Source organism: Bos javanicus, chromosome 26 (assembly GCF_032452875.1).
Source record: "Bos javanicus breed banteng chromosome 26, ARS-OSU_banteng_1.0, whole genome shotgun sequence".
Classification (NCBI taxonomy): domain Eukaryota; kingdom Metazoa; phylum Chordata; class Mammalia; order Artiodactyla; family Bovidae; genus Bos; species Bos javanicus.
In genome coordinates, this window is record NC_083893.1 from 23249811 (window position 1) to 23266742 (window position 16932).

General features: G+C 50.3%; 1 protein-coding gene across 2 annotated transcripts; it reads right to left on the reverse strand.

Moving 5' to 3' along the window:
* Positions 1-8937: 8937 nt before the first annotated feature.
* Positions 8938-15183, reverse strand: LOC133239347 (steroid 17-alpha-hydroxylase/17,20 lyase-like). 2 transcript variants are annotated; one of them, XM_061403302.1, is made up of 8 exons: positions 14604-15180; positions 12867-13005; positions 12437-12666; positions 11589-11675; positions 10971-11186; positions 10483-10652; positions 9844-9947; positions 8943-9334 (listed from the first exon to the last, which is right to left on the reverse strand). In XM_061403302.1, the coding sequence occupies exons 1-8, from the start codon at positions 14898-14900 to the stop codon at positions 9048-9050; spliced, it is 1530 nt and encodes a 509-aa protein (XP_061259286.1). In that variant the 5' UTR covers positions 14901-15180; the 3' UTR covers positions 8943-9047. The 2 variants fall into 2 exon arrangements, with proteins under 2 accessions (XP_061259287.1, XP_061259286.1); XM_061403303.1 differs by lacking the exon at positions 11589-11675 and having other exon boundaries at positions 8938-9334; positions 14604-15183.
* Between the last annotated feature and the right edge of the window lie 1749 nt (positions 15184-16932).

Genomic DNA, 16932 nt, shown 5'->3' on the forward strand with positions numbered 1-16932 from the left:
TTGTTTTTTTAAGAAAAAAAAAAACAACAAAAGCAAGCTGAAAACAAGAATTTGACCAGTGGGCAGGCAAGAATTCTGTTTTGGAAAAGGGAAGTTTGTGTCTTTTTCTCAACTTGGCCTTCAAAGAGCCTGGCTATAGTTGAGCCAGGAGATACATAATGTGCAGGCTTGGGTGGGGGCTGTCTCTGGAACTCCTGTGGATGAGCAGGAGGCCCTGCAGTGTGGCAGCGGATGGAGGTGCAACTTCCCGTTGTCTCTGCCCTTTGATCTGCACCCATGGGTGACCAGTGCCCTCCCCCCATCCCAGACACACGTCTGCCAGCCTTCACGTCTCACTGTTCTCTACGAACAAATGAGGCTGTGGGTCCTGAGGAAGGGCAGGCCCACAGTCTGGCTCTCACACAGTATTTTCTCTTGATTCTGAATAAGTTGTTTTGTTTATTTGTTTATTTTTTCAAACTGACCACTTGGAATAAGAATGCCTTGGTTATCTGTGGTTTTCATGCCCTTTGCCTGCTCCGCACCACCCCTTGAGTGGGGTATCTGATTTTTGTAGCCTATGTAAAGAGTCTCAGTGGCCCAGATAGGAGGGTGTAGGCAGCCCTCCTGAAGGACCACAGGATCCTTGATTCCTGTAGTTTTGCTTCAGAAACCAGGTGAGCTTTGATAGGAATAATCTGAATGGAGAAAGCAAACTGCCGAAACTAACATTCCCTGCCCAGCCCTGTTCACATGAAGAGCTTGGTTCTTCCCCCACTCTTGAATGATGATGTTCAGAGTAGGCGTTGACGTTTTGGTTAAGAAAGGAAGGTATATATCTGTATATATATGAATACACACGTATCTATGTGTATGTGTATATATATATATGTATATGTATATAAACACATACACACAAAATAGACAAATCTGAGGCTGTGAGGTGAACAAGTGTCTGCATTTGGAGTCCACAAAACCAAAATCCATGTTGAACAAGTGCAGTCTGTATACGATGACTTTTCCAGTAACCTGTGTGTGTCTGTCCATTGTGTGTGAGCCCCTAGCCCTGTTTTCCTGTGAATATACTTTGAACGGCAGCCACTCTGTTCACATTACCCATGCGTTCGGAGCAGGCGCAGCCCTCTCAAGGTAATTTATTTTACGCATTTACTGTTTACTGAGCAAATGTCTGACTGTGCACTTGGGTGTACTCAGCAGTGCTGTTGACGGCAGTCTCCACGTTTGCCAGAGATACTGTGCTCCAAGTAGAGGTTTTACTCTACCCCTCACTGCAATTTGCACATTGCTCTATGGACACACGGAGGCCTGTGTCCTATTCCCTGTAAGCGGAAAGTGCTCTGAACCTGTCTGCTTTCCCCAGCTGCTCCCAGCCCTCGGCATCAGCCCCCAGGAGGGTCCAGACCCCCTCAGGACAGAGGGCCAAGGTGGAACCTCAGACAGAAGCTTGACTGGATCTTCAAAGTCAAGCTCAGACTGGCTTTGGCCCAGGCATCGGCCCTACCCAGAATTGCCAGGAGGCTTTGATGGCCACCACAGTGCCATAGGGCTTACCTCCCTCTGCTGAGGTCCAGCACGTGGCCGACGTGTGACCAGAGCAGGCAGGAGTGTGCCTGCAGCCCCCCTCAGATGCCTTTCCTGACGCCTTTTTTTTTTAATCCCAAACAACTCACTGAAGTGTCTCAAAGGCTATTAAGTTTTACCAAAATGAACCGTGTTGGAGTTAACTGGTTAAAGGGGTGGATTCTGGCCCTCTGAAGATTCCTTCTCCAGTCAGAGTGGGGAACTGGTCTGCAGGTTTACTGCTGGGTTCACTGCAGTGTCTGACCCTAAAGGCACGAGAAGAAAACGAAAATGCGGCGGGTGGAGCTGGACTCGAGTCCAGTGTCACCGCCTGGCCCCTGCTACATGAGGCTGCCCTGCACACGGAGACACTGAAGTAGGGAGCTGAAGGACCCTTGAGGGGCCGGGCAGATTTGAGGGAGCCTGGTGTTCCAGGCAAATGAGAAGAAAGGGACGGGTCAAGGGTTTGGTGCTACAGTCGGAAGATTTGCAATTGCTAACACATTCCTGTGTGAGGCACATCACCCTTTGTCAGTTATTGTGAATATGTGTATTTTAAGCAATAAGATTCAGCTGGTCAGACTTTTCTGGGCAGTCTTGGTGACGCATTTCCTGTGCTGTGATTGTTCTGAGGACAGAGTGGCTCTAACCACTGTGAGAAGCCCAAATAAAAAATCCATCCCCAAAACCTGATTACGCTTTTTCCTTGCAATGCTTGTTCCTTTTTCCTCCTCCCCTTGAGATTCCTCACCTTCTCCACATAGAGGCCAAGAGACATCACAGCCGTCAGGACAGGCACTTGGGCTGAGGGCACTTTCTGTCCTGAGGACTTCCCTCCAAACCCCTTGCTCTGCCAAGGGGATATTTCTGAGTTCTTCACACAAACAGGTTAAGAGCACATCCCCCGCCAAAAGCAGAAACACCTTTTGTTAGAGACTCCGTAGCTAAGACATTTAAAGGAAGCGAGCCCTTCTGGGGAACTCTTGTATTGGTACGGTAGAGTTGTGGCTGGGTATTTGGCCTTGGAATTTAATACACAAAATGCAGCATGGAGCCCCTATTTTGTGCTCAGCACTGTGCTGGGTCCTGAGGAGAATGTGAAAGAAATGTGTAAGACGAGGCCCCTCCTTCTGGAAGTTCAGTTACAGTGGAGAGGACGAAGCAAACTCATGTGAAATAGCTAACCAGCAATGTGAGGGCGGTTGAGAGGAAGTGGGCACTACAGATTCAGAGAAGCTTGAGGAGCGTGGGGGTAGTGTAGGGCTTGCATTCCAGGCAGGGACCACAGAACTGATTTTCAGGCAGCTCGGAGCCACTGGTGTGCCAACATCTGCCATCATGGGCCAATAGACTTACTGTCACTTTACCCTTGCTAAAGACTGTTCTCTTAGCACTTTGAGTCAATGGTATTAAAGTCCCTTCTCCAAGACTGGGAAGGAACAACCTCTGCCTCTACCCAGATGGGTGGAACACCCCGACCCAGCGAGACTTCTCTGGGCCACATGCAGGTGGGCAAAGCATGATGATGAGTACCCACAGAACCCTCCTGTGAGGCCTTGCCTCCCCAGGTGGAGTGATGGGCCAGTAGGGTATGCTGGCAGAGGGTGTTGTCCTCTTTAGCCCCTGGGTTTGCCCAGCAGTCAGCCCTGTGGTTTCTGAGAGTCCAGTAAAGCCAGGCATGCTCCCGGCCCCATCTGACCCTGGGCCAGAGGATGCTGCCCTGGCCCTTCAGTAACTCCGGTGGGATGGCCGCCCCTAGTTCCTTCTAAACTGCTGGGCTCCTCTAGGTAACCCCAGGGGAGCCATTTAGCATCTGGGGACAGTTACGTTCTGAAGGCACAGGAAGGAACTGGTGGAGCACATCATTCTTAGCTGCTTAAGCTAAGGTCTGAATGGCACAAAAACAAAGTGGTACAGCTATTGCAGGTTGCATACCAGAGGCTGTTCGTGTATTCTTACTGCCCAGGTCGTTAGCGACCCCCTCACAGTACCCCAGGCTCCTGGGTCGCTGAGTTCCTCATTTCTCAAATGAGGTGCAGCATTTGCTGTCTTTACCACCCCTGGTGACCAAGTTCAGGTGGAGACCATACCAGTCCCTTGAAAGCACAAAACTGATTTGATGAACAAGAATTTCAAGAAACACCCTCTATTGTCCAGTTTCCTATATTTTCAGCCGGGGGCAAAAATCAAGGTTTAGCTCAGGAGAAGGAGCAGGAAGTGGGTTTGGCTGACTGTTGAAACCTGCTGGAAACCTGGTTTTCATTGGAAAGGGCTGTGGGTCTTGGGAGATGTTTGGGATACAGTTCCCAGCTGGGACAGGTGACTGGCCTTAAGAGCTGAGCACTTATGAGCACCTATCATGTGCTAGGCATTGGGGATGCAAGTATGCCTTAGACCTGGCCCCTCTTTAGAAGAGCTAATAATAGTCTATCAAGGGAGAAAGCACATGAACAGTTTTAGCAGTACATGGTAAGTACCATGAAGCATGTGTACACAGGATGCTGTAGAGAATGTAGCCCACCTGAGGGTTCAGGGCAGCCTTCCTGGATCCGGGACCTCTAAACTGACTTGCCAGGTGAAGAAAGGTGTAAGGGCAATTCCAGGCAATCAGTCTGCATATTACTGAATGCCTACTGCATGCCAGGTGCTGAAAAGCACCAAAAAAAGTGTGGGAAACCTAAAACAGGAGAATGTAGTGTCGTGTCTAAAACTGTGAGCAGTTTCATCCCTCTAGGTAATTGCCTTCTGGAAAGTGACAGCAGATGAAACTGGAGAGGTAAGCTGGTAATAAAAAGATTTTAGTGTGTCCTTATTTATTGACTTTATTAACACCAGGTCTTTAGTATAAGCATCTTACCTATATTTTCTATTTTAGCCTCAAAGCAGCCCTCTGAAGTATGGACTGTTAATTATTCCTGCTTTATTAATGGGCATGAAGCATTCAGAGGAGTTAATTAACTAGTCCAAGATCACACAGCTGGTGGAGTTGTGGTAGAGCCAGGATTAAAGCTCACATCTATTGATTGCCAAACTACTGCTTAATTAGTTGGCCAGAGAGTGGAGAGTTGTATCCTTTGGGCTCACAAACCACGTGAAGAACTTTTTCTTTTCAAAGGTGATAGGCAACCAGAGAAGGATGTGTTGAGCAGGGGAGTCCATGTGGTAGCAATTGAATCAGAAACGGCTTCCTCTGGAGCTACTTTATTCCCTCTTCCTCTCCCCTTGCCTAGTTATGAGCCCCCACAGAGGCTCCACACCCAGCCAGCTTTCACCTACCAGAGCCCCTCAGTTTTGAGATGGCAGGTGGTATCTGCTTCAGTAACCCCTTGGAAACACTGTAAAAGATTCAAGAGTTATTTGGACCTTCTTTGTATCTCTTCCTTGCAAGAGTGTTTTGCTCTTCCTCGAAGATTAAAAAAAAAAAGCTTTTGTGGCAGTTGAGAAGAGGATTTTTGTTTGAGCTAAAATTTCTCCTCTTTCTGTATCAGGCTGCTCCTCGCCACAATTTAACCTTCCGTTGTGCATCTTCTCACTAAGGAGTCTCAAGAAACCTAATCCCACTGGAAAATGTTACAGAACACCCTGTTTTGGAACTGTGAAAAGTTGTCTTTGGGGTCTCCACCCACTTCCCAGCTGCCAGCCTGCCCTGGCTCCAGCAGGAAAGGGGGCAGTGGGCAAGGCCATCTGGAGCTGCAAGAGGGGGGCCTCCTGTGGTCCTGTCCTGCATCAGACCCATCTGGATACTGTGGTCCTGTCCTGCATCAGACCCATCTGGATACTGTGGTCCTGTCCTGCATCAGACCCATCTGGATACCTGCTCCCCTCCCTGACGAAGCTGGTAGCCTTTGGGAGGTTTGTGTAAAACCCTTAGAGAAGGTCTGATTTGGTGGGTCTGGACATAGGCACTGATAATAAACCCAGAATCTATTAAGGCACTGAACAGGAAATGCAGATTCATATTTGGTCCTTAGCAACCCTCTGAGGTAAGTGGTGCTATTTCTACACACCCATATTACAGATGAGAACACAGAGGTTCAGGAAGGCCTAGTCAGTGGCCTATGCTCACTGGTCCGTAAATGACTACTCTGAGAGAACTTGCTCCTGCAGCCTGACCTCTTATCTTTTGTAACTTGAAACAGTGTGGACCTTTCTTACACAGCCCTTTCTGCTTTTCTTCCTCACCAGAACCTCAGATAATGGCAGCCCAGGTGTTAAGTTACCCCACTTTCCCAACGAGAAGCCAACAGTGAGCCTAAGAGTCAGAGCCTGAGACCCCTGGGAACCAGAACCTGGGGCCTCCTCCTGCAGGCCTCCCCCCAGCCCTCTAGAGCCTCTGTGATTAGATTCCTGTCCTGAGATGGGTGTTTGTCCCCATGAGCGTCCCTGGAGAGAGGGCTCTTTATATGCTGAGGTTTAGTGGCCACCAGAGGCCGACCAGAACATTCACACACTCACCCACCCACACCCCACAGCTAGGTCACCAGCGAGGGGCTCTTCTCCTCCCCTCAGAACGGGGACTTTGGGGAACCACTCTTCTGAAGGACAGGGACAACCTGTTTCTGCTGCGAAGCCCAGCTTTTACAACGCCTAAGAACTGATCGTTAAATTTTCAGGAGTTTATGAGCTATTTAATCAGAAAACTTATATAAGCTTGCAATTGAGTAAATTATATTTAAAACAAAGGTAATAAATACACAACACTGATCATTTTCTAATTATTTTACTACATTGCTATTATCGATGCCCTTGAGGTTTATGTCTATGTAGGGTGGGAATACTGTATAATGGTATTAACTGTAATATAATGGCAAATAGTATGTTTTGCTACTGTGAGTCTCTTCCCCAGCTCCTGTGTGATATTATATTGGTAGCTGGAAATTGGTCATGATGGGAATGTTCACACCACAGTGATCAGCAAACTACAAATCAGGGCTGTTCCCTCCCACCAGCACCAAATAACTTGTGTTGTTTAATGTTTATTTGCTATCACACCACTACTCTGGTTAAGGGCAGTCTGAGGCTGAAAAGGTGGCTGTAGGGTCTTGATGAAGACCTTCGAGCTTTGCCAAAGATCTGGATTTCCTTCTGCATAAGGAGTTAGGGTTCTTTTATCACCAGACCAATTAGTTGAGTGATGTAGAGCATCTGACTCATTTCTCTTGTGTGTCTAACCTTCTGCTTGTCAGGTTGTCATTCAGCCAAAAGAACACAAGAGGGCTCAGTCTTGAATTCCAGAGATGCTGGGGCAGACAGTGTCCCTGGAGGTCTCCGCACCCATTTGCAGCTCAGGCAGGTGCTCAGATGCACATGCGATTCCACACCAAGGAACAAAAGCTGAGCACTAAAAGGATTTAGGTCAGTAGGAAAAGGCCTTCCAGGCAGGGGAAGGGCAGTTTGGGCAGGTGTCAGAGGTCACTTCCTGAAAGGACACTCAACTCTACCCTCTCTTCCCAGCCAGACAGCCAAGCCCTTCTGCACAGATGCAGAAGACCTGTGGGTAGAGCGTGCTGGCTTCTCATTCCACATCACTGAAATATCCTGGGTTCTTGCCCCAGCCCTGCTGCTGAGTCGCTGGGTGATTTAGGGCACGTCATCCCCACATGCCTGCCCCCCTGGCCCTCAGGTTTCTCCTCTTCACCTCTCATTTCATGGCCAATGGTCTGAATCAGTAGTTGGGGAGTGGTTGATTCCATCCCAGTTACACTCGCCCACCTCTTCTAAAGGGGATGTTGTTTACCTGTTCCTTTCAGAGTCTGAGCAGATTGGATCACTTCCCTCCTCCAGCTGGGACGCTCTCCACTTTCTGAGCTGAGGGGTTGCTCAGCTCTGGATCAGCGACCGGCCGATGGGGTCAAGGGACCCGTGAGAAGGACGGTGCCACCTCCAGTTTAACCTCTTGCTCATCAGCTCACGGGTGGTGTCATCTCTCTCGGCTGCGTGTGCTGGGGGCTGAGTCAGCCACAGCTGCCCACCGTCTCCTCTGGGCTCTTTAGCAAGGCCTCAGGGTCATGGGCCAGGGAAGGCTAGGACTGAGTTGGGGGACAGGAGTCAGGTACCCCTGGATTAGCAAAGCTCTCTGAAGGAAGAAGATGCTGCTGTGATGGAAAACTTTGACCCTCCCTCCTTGTGGGGCTCCCTTGATTTCGTCTGTCTGGAACTTGGCCAGGAGGGTCTCAATCTTGCCCTGCCAGCTGGTCCAGAGCCCTTCTCCAGTCGGAAGGATTGGGTCGCTGATGATCTGACCCTGGTCTGGCTGGCGCCAAGGAGCTGTGGTTGGGGCCTCTGTCTAGGCTAAAGAGCAAGGGCCAGTTTCTCCCAGGGCATCTCAGGACATCGTTTCCTTGCAGACTGGCGAGCAGCCAAGGTTTAAAGATGCTGGTTTTAAGGTTTGAAGAAGGTTCTGTTTTCTAGTAAGACGTTTACAGACTTCCTGGGGTTTGGGGGTGGGGAATGGGGACAGAGCCTCGGTGCTTCAGCAAAAGGCTGCTGTGGAAGCCCTTCCCTGGTCATGGTTACTCCAGTACAGAACAAGGAAAAGGAGACCTACCAGTCTTTGGGGAACAAGACAAGAGGGAGGGGTAGTGGTGGGTTGAGTTTGTGGATTACAGACACCTCTCCCAAAGACAAAGCTTTGAAGTACACACAGCAATCTCTGGATCAAAGCCAACATGACCTGCTGCTCTACTTTCAAAGTGTAAACTCAATCCCACTATGTTTTGCCATCTCCACTGCCATCCCCAGGGTGTAAGCCACCATCGTTTTGCTCTCAGGGACCAGCACAACCTCCCCCCGCAGCCCCACTCTCATCTCTCTGCAGACCAGTTTCCACTTGGATGATTTTTTAAAAATATGAGCCAGACATTTCCACCTAAATGTATAAACCCTCCTATGACTTCCTTTCATATCTGGACTAGAAACCAGAACTCCTTTCTCCTACTTGGAAACATTCCGCGGGGCCTGGCCCTGCCTGCAGTCTGACTTCATCAGGGACCATTCTTCCCCTCATTGGCTCGAGCATTGGCCTCTCCTACCTTGAGAGCCTCTTTCCTGATGCTCCCTCAGCGGTGGGCACCTCCCCCCAGTCTTCATGCCTCCCCCACCCTTTCATTCACAGCAGCCTCCCCCACCTCGGCCATTCCCCTTGCACCATCAGCACTGAATATAACTGACTCCAAATTGACTCCAAAGCACTTATGAGTCTCTAGAATGTTCATTTGTCAGCCCTCACTAGAATTTTAAGTTTCATGAAACCAAGGAGCCTGAGGGTCCAAATAGTAGGTGGCCCATAAAATACTTGTTGAAAGAAACGAGTGAACAAATGAGTGAGCTGCTCAGATGCCTTTGGAGAAAGAAACTGTTTTATGTACATCACTGCCAGGGCTGCAGGCTGGGAAAGAAGGCAGAGTGGGCAGGGAGGAAGAAGGAATGGTGGGAGAGGATGGGGGAGCTCCTCTAATTCTGTGTGGTGGGGGTCACATAGGGTGGAGTCATGAGGTGCTACCCTCAGCCTGGGCTTCCTTCCAGGCCTGGCGCACCTCGATCTTCACCTTGAAAGGTTTGATCTGCAAGACGAGACTGGCATGGCCCTCCAGAGAGGGTAGCTTCCCATCATCCGGGATCTCCAGGTTGAACCTCTGCAGCAGCCGGGACATGAAGAGGAAGAGCTCCTGGCGGGCTAGCATCTCACCTACGCAGGAGCGGGGTCCTGCTCCAAAGGGCAAGTAGCTTAACGATGGCGAGATGAGTTGCTTCCCCGTGGGGTCCAAGAAGCGCTCTGCAGACACGGGGAGGCGTCAGCCAGGGGCCAGGGTCAGTGTCAGTAGAGGAGTAGGGGGAGGACAAGCCCTGCCTGGGGAGCCCCAGTCTGAGAAGGTGGACAGCCTTATTTGGGTGGGGGGTCGGGGGCGGCAATCTTAGGAGAGATAAATGCCCTGCTCTCAGGTAGCCCTTAATCACACAGAGAAGATGGAATATTCAGGAAGGATGAAAAGGTGTATTAAACATGAAAATGGCACCATCCCACAGGAGAGGGGGCTGACTTCACAGGAGACATATGCCTATGGGCCTTCTCAGAAGAGGAGGCTGCAGTTGGCGGAAGGAGAGTGGGGAACCCAGCTGTGAAGAATCTGGGTAAGTGTAGGGTAGGCTAGGGGTGTCAACAGGTCCATGTAGTGGGAGTCAGGAGTCTTCTAGCAGGAAGCTTGGCAGAAGGGAAGCAATGCTGGAGAGGTGGGCACAGAGGGGGCTGTGTGGCTGGCGGGGCAGGACAGAACAGGGACTCACCGGGCATGAACAGGTCGGGATGCTGCCACTCCTTCTCATTGTGATGCAGTGCCCACAGGTTGACCACAACGTCTGTGCCTTTGTCAATGGTAAGGTCGCCAATGCTGCTCCAGAGAGGGAGAGGAAAAGAGGGTCTGGAGTATCGTCCTTCCCCACCTTCTCTGCCCCAAGTCTCCGTGGTCCCTACCCTGGGGAAAAGAGTCCTTTGCTCCCTCATGCCCGCTCCCTCATGCCCACTCCCTCATGCCCACTCCTGCATCTTCTCCTCAGCTTCTGCCAGATTGAATATGAATCCAGCCCTCTCTTCCTGAGTAGCACTTAGGATCAACACTTGTGGGTCTGTTAGGGCCTGTGGGTGTGCATATTGAGCTGGTGCGTGTGTGCATGAGTGCGTGTGTGTGTGTGTTGCGGCTTTTGGATTGGGTAGGAGCACGTGTCTCCCAGCCAGCGGGCAGCTTCTGAGGGAGGTCAGGTCGATGGGTCAGTGGGTGTCAGTGGGTAGGAGACACACTGGTCAGTAGGTCGTGGGTACGATGATCGGTTGTCAGTGGTTGACTGTAGGTTGACCAGCCAGCTGGAAGGGTCAGATGCTGGGGGAGGGACCAGGAGGGTTGGATGTTCCTGGGAGGGAAGGCACACCTGGAGTCAATGACAGCCTTGTGGGGGATCAGCATAGGAGCCACAGGCCGGATTCGAAGCACCTCTTGGATGGTCGCCTCCAGCAGGACAAGGCGGTTCCGGTCACTGATGGTTGGGGTGCGATTGAAACCTATAATTTGGTCAATGTCATGCTGGATCCTCTTCTTCAACTGGGGGCCAGACAGGGTGGATGTTACCAGGATGTATCAGCCCATGAGGAGCAAGGGCTTAGAAGAACCTACTGTCACACCCAGAAGGGCAAGACCCTTCCCAGAGGTGGCTCTACAACCCTGGCTTTGCTTGCAGAAGATGAGGCAGCTCCACCCAAAGGCCAGAGCCAACCACTGCTTGGGTAAAGGGTGCAGCACAGTCATCCTGCGAATCCTGCGAAGAACCCCCGAGATACTGACTCTCCCTTTCTCTGGAGCAGAGGTGAGTGTGCCTGGGGTCAGGAGTGCTTGGGAAGGCTCGGGTAGAGAGAAACTCACTGAAGGATGGTGTAGCAGGTAGGCCACGATCCACTTTATCACAGACGTGGTGGTCTCTACACCAGCCCCGAAGATGTCCCCTATAGTAGCGAGCATGTGTCTATTTGAAAGCAGCTTTGAATCCTGGTCTGGGCCAGCATTGTTATTGTCTGCATTCACCTTGGCTTGGATCAGTATGTGCAGCAAGTTAGTGATGGAATCACTGCTGAAGTTCTCCTGGTTGGGTGAGATTGGGAGACGATGAAGAGAAAGGAGCCCCATCTGCAACCCCTGCCATACTCTCACCCAGACTGTAGACACAAAGGCTTCTCCCACTTGGAAATGAGGGAGTGGAGTGAGGCTAGTCAGGACCCATGAACTGGTGGAAGTGGAAAAAACACTGGGCCCTCTTTAAATTTGCAGGGTGGATGGGTCCCTTCAGGGTCCTCTGCAGTTCCTCACTTCTCTACTCCTACTTATTTATTTTTATATTTATTATTAAGTCAGGATTATTGAGCACCGACTCTATGGCAGGCTCGCGGCTAGGTGCTGGAGCTCCTACACTGTCCAAAATGGACCCTACCCTGCTCTCCTGCCACTTTCCACCTGACTCGTCATCTCTTCTGCTCCATCACCTACCTGACATTTTTCAAGGATTTCATTCAGCAATTCATTTTGCATTTGAACACAACCCTTCATCTTTTCCATGGCTTTGCTGGGGAAAATCTGCAAAGTGGAAATGTTAGATTCTCCCTGGTGAGTTCCCACTCTAACCTCAACCTTCAGCCAGAATGGAAAGCAGGACAGGGACCCAGAATGGGACCATCGGTGACAACCAGGACAATTCCAAACAAGGGAGAAAGGAGTCACCTCCACTCCCCCTTCAATCAAACCTCTAGCACTGACTGAGACTTTACTCAGGTAACACAGACTTGAGTCTCACGGCATGATTAAGTTCCTTAACTTTTTGAAGCCTGTATTTTCATCTGCATGGGGATAATAAACCCACTTCCAAAGGGAATGCATGATTAATGCATGTGGAGCTTTGGGACTGGCACATGGCATTTCCCAGGTGCTCAGCGGGTAAAGACTCTGCCTGCAATGCAGGAGACGTGTGTTCAATCCCTAGGTTGGGAAGGTGCCCTGTAGAAGGAAATGGCAACCCATTCCAGTATTCTTGCTTTGGAAATCCCATGGACAGAGGAGTCGGGTGGGTAACAGTTGTGGGGTCTCAAGAGTCAGACACGACTGAGTGAGTAAACAACAACACCAACAACGTTATCATGAGTAATAAAACCCATAATTTAAAAGCTAAACCTATTTCTGTAGAGAAGCAGCAAGATTTTGAAGAGTCAGAGGAGGTAGAGGTCACTGTAATTGAGGTCGTCAGAAAAAAATGAGGTTTGGAGTGAACCGTAAGAGGAAAGAACTGGGGATACGATCAGGGTCTGCTGAGGTCTGCCCATAGGACCTGGCCCCATCCTCACCTTCAGCACAGGGAATATGTCTAACAGAACTTCCTTGCTCAGAACCTCCAGGATGCCATCATTGACATTTTGTATGGCCTTCAGGGCAGGATCCTCATTCTTGAAGGAGAAGTTGAAGCAGATAAAGCTGATTATGTTGGTCACCGCCAGAGAGAGAGGCTCGGACAGATCTATGGCCTCTCCATGCTGGGTGGCCAGGAAATCACAGAGCACATTGGCTTCCTGATTAACTGGGGAGAGAGAGGGGTGTGAGGGCGGGAGTTGAGTCATCCCTTCACCGCCACCTCGACCAGTTCCATCTGAATCGAAGAGAGCAGATGTCCAGCAGATGGCAGTGGTAGCCAAGAAAATGTGGAATGGAGGTACCAGAACCCTCTCCCTCCCCAACCCTCTGCAGGCTCCTTCAGCCCAGGGCCAGCCAGGCACTCACTGATCTTCTCTAACTTCAGGTTGCCATCCTTGAACAGGGCAAAGGCATTCAGTGCCAGCTTCCGATGCAGCTGCCAGTGGGCACCATGGTCGGCAAAGGCAATGCCCTTTTGGTTGTCTGACAGGATGTCTAGAGTGGCCTTTGGAAAGCAGAAAAGGACATAGGACTCAGACACCATCCACCTGCCCTCCCCGAGGGCAATGAGGCTGGTAGCTGTCGCGCAGCCTCCTTATAGAGCTCCCTGCTTCACTCCACCCTGACTGCAAGGCCTTGGCAGGACAGAACCTATGGCCTGATACTCCCAATTCCAACAGAGAGACAGAGTAAGGCAAAAGAAGGAACCCTGAATTAGATTGTTCAGATCAATGACAGGGTGAGGCAGCTGTGATGGGATGGACTCTCTAAACTTGTAGGAGCAGAGATTGAGGACACACCAGGCCCCTACCCTTCCCTGGGTCCTCTGGGGATGGGGGCAGCTAAAGGCACAGCAGCTGAGCCCCCTTTAGATCTCCCTTCCATTGCTAGCCATGTGCCCAATACAGGCCCACATCGGGAGAGGCACATGTCTTATCCACCCAGCCTAGACATGGGCCAAGCTGCTTCTGCCCAGAAGACCCCCGAAACTATACAGGTTCCCCCAGACCTTCTGTCCTCTATCCCCATATCTGCAGGCCCCATCAGACTAGCCGCCTCCTTCTTCTTTGCCCTGGAGAGAAGAAGCCCAGCAGAGATGGGAGAGGGTAGTTGGCCCAAGAACCAGGCCGACTGGCCCAAGCAAAGAAGAGTCAAGCCTTGGTCTGATCAAAGATGAGCAGCCAGGGGGCATTGCCCAGGACATTCAGGGGAGTCCCCTCAGCCAGATGCTGTACTGGAGGCTGGCAGTGTTCCTGGTTGACTAGCTCCTACTCCCTTCTGCCCCCAGGAACAAACAGAAAGCTCGACAGGTTGAATCTTCAGCGTCCTCCCCAAAAGTGCTTGCATAGGTCAATTCCCCAGGGCTGGAGCAGCTCGAGGAAGCCCCAGGGAAATAGTGATCCCAGCCCTCCAAGAATCAGGGTACTTCCCCCTCACAACTTTTTGCGGAGGACAGGAATCACTAACCCGTTTTCCATGTGAACAGTGTTGATCAAGGCTAGTTATTGAGAACTTCCAGCACTGGGCTAAATGCTTTACAGGTACTCTTTCAGTGAATCATGAGAGCTCAGATTTCAGGCTCAGAGAGCTAGACTCTTGGGCTTTCCAAGTGGCTTAGATGATAAAGAACTTTTACACAATGGGTGAGACCTGGGTTCGATTCCTGGGTCAGGAGGCTACCCCAGAGTAGGAAATGGCAACCCACTCTAGTATGCTTGCCTGGAGAAATCTGTGGAGAGAGGAGTGTTGTGGGCTAGTCCATGGGGTTGCAAGGAGTCGGTCAAGACTCAGCAGCTCACACTTTCACTTTTTCAGCTGGGAGAGATGATGTTGTAAGGGCTCCCTGACCCCCTCAAACCACCACTCCCACCCTGTCCCACCTCCAGAAACAGCCAGAAAATAAAGTCTTCCTTTAATTCTTCCTGCCTAGCTTAGAAGCTGGGTGAAGTCTGAGGGGTCGCTCCCCACCCACAGCCCCACCAGGCTGTTATTGGAAGAATCACAGGTTGCTGGAACTAGAAGGGGCATTGCAGGCATGGCCTTGGCTGAAGAGCTCAATGTGCCCAGGGGCTGGTGAGGGGAGGGGTCAGAGGCATTACTTACCACTTTGGGACGCCCAGAGAATTCCTTGCCCTTCTTGAGAAGCACCTCCCTGGCCAACTGGTGGTGTCCAATCATCACAGTAGTCTTGGAACCCAAACGAAAGGAATAGATGGGGCCATATTTTTCCTGCAGCTTGAAGAAGTTCTTGTGCTGCTGGCCACGTCTGGGGAGGAACGGCAGGCTGTCCACCAGGGGCAGGGATGGGAGGCTCCTGGGGTACTTGGCACCAGAGTGCTTGGTCTTGGGCCAAAATAAATAGGCGAGGGTGAGCAGAAAGACAGCCAGGAGCAGCCACATTGTGTCTGGGTGGCAGCAGTCAGGACAAAGAGCTGTGGAGTGGCTTCAGCCACCTTAGGGTGCAAGAAGGCCTTTTTAAGGGCTCCCCTGACCTTCTCCTTGACTTTATGTTAATGCTCACCTTGTGGAAGTTTATCCTGCAGCACAGCCAGGAGTCCTCTTCCAGAATGAGGAAGGGAGAGGAGGCTTCTTTCAAGAGCTGGCTCCACACCAGGGCAAACCCCTAGGGGAGGGGCTAGGTAAGGGCACAGATAGCTAGTCCCTGTCCCTTGCTCACTGTCTATCAACGTCTCCAGAGTGGGCAGAAGCAAATGATATCTGGATCAGGAATCACGGCTCGGGACTCTCTGTATTACGAAATCACAATCAACAGACAGCTATCCAATTTTATCAGCTGAGCAAAGTGAGGCTTCCCAGGGTAAGGCTTGAATAAAGTCACACAGATAGTGATGCATTGAATGCAGTTCTCTTCATTCCATGTTTGCTGCTTTTGCCTGGGGGAGTGAAACCCTTGGGTTGAGATCAGGGGCCCTATTGTCAGACGGGTTTAGCCTCAAATTCTAGCTTAACCCCTTTCTTGCTATATGACTTAAAAAGGTTTAGTATGTTAAAGTATACATAGCATGAAATTTGCCATTTTGAGTGTACAATTCAGTAGCATTGAATATACTTCACAGTGTTGTACAGCCATCACCACTGTCTACTTCCAAAACTGTTTTCTTAACCCCAAACATAAAGTATATCCACGAAGCAATAACTCCCCCTTCGCCTCCCCCCAGGCCCTGGTAAACTCTAATCTGTCTCTGTGAATATGCCTATTTCACTTAAGTGGAATCATATAACATTTGGTCTTTTGTGACTGGCTTGTTTCACTAGGTGTAATGTTTTCAAGGTTCATCTACTTTGTAGCATACGTCAGAACTTCATTCATTTCCTAAATATTTGTTTATTTGGTTGTGCTGGGAGTTGGCTGCAGTACTCAAGATCTTTAGTCTTCATTGCAGCATGTGGGTTCTAGTTCCCTGACCAGGGATTGAACCTGAGCCCCCTGCATTAGAGGTGTAGAATCTTAGCCACCGGACCACAAGGGAAGGCCCCTCCACTCCTTCTTATGACTGAACAATCTTCTAGTAAGCGGGTATGCCACCTTTCGTTTGTTCATCCTCAATTGATGGACACTTAGGTTGTTTCCACTTTCGGCTACTGTGAATAATGCTGCTATGGACAGGGGTGTACATGTCCACAGCATGTACATAGTATCTATTTGGGTCCCTGTTTTCAATTTTGGGGGTGGTAAATACGTGGAAGTGGAATCGCTGGGTCATATAGTAACTCTATGGTTACTTAACCTGTTTTACGGAAAAGGAAATGGCACCCCACTCCGGTATTCTTGCCTGGAAAATCCCATGGGCGGAGGAGCTTGGTAGGCTGCAGTCCACGCTAAAGATCGGACAGGACTGAGCGACTTCACTTTCACTTTCCACTTTCATGCACTGGAGAAGGAAATGGCAACCCACTCCAGTATTCTTGCCTGGAGAATCCCAGGGACGGGGGAGCCTGGTGGGCTGCCGTCTCTGGGCTCACACAGAGTCGGACATGACTGAAGTGACTTAGCAGCAACCTGTTTTAAAATTCAGTTTCCTCTCTATAATGGGAATAACAGTGGAATATACTTCTTGTTTTTTAAAGTTTAATGTTCATTTATTCATTTCTTAATCAATTAATTAACTATTGGCTTCCAAGACCTTAACTTTTCAAAAGCCCTTTGTTCCCAACGTTAGTGTGGACGATGCTCTTGCAGGATGCCTTTCCTTTTGGGTCTTAGACAGGTAATGGAACGGGTGGTCTGGGGATTGGGTTCGGAAAGGGAAGAGGGTGGGAGCTTACTTATCGCACTACTGCTTTGGGTGGAGGGAGCCTTTTAGAAAATGTCTCGCAGTTATAGCAGGCCAGCTCCCTTACAGAATTTTCCAGGCTTTTCTTCCTGCTTTCTAGTTGCTCCTTACTCCCCTGGCCACCGGCTTCTTAACCC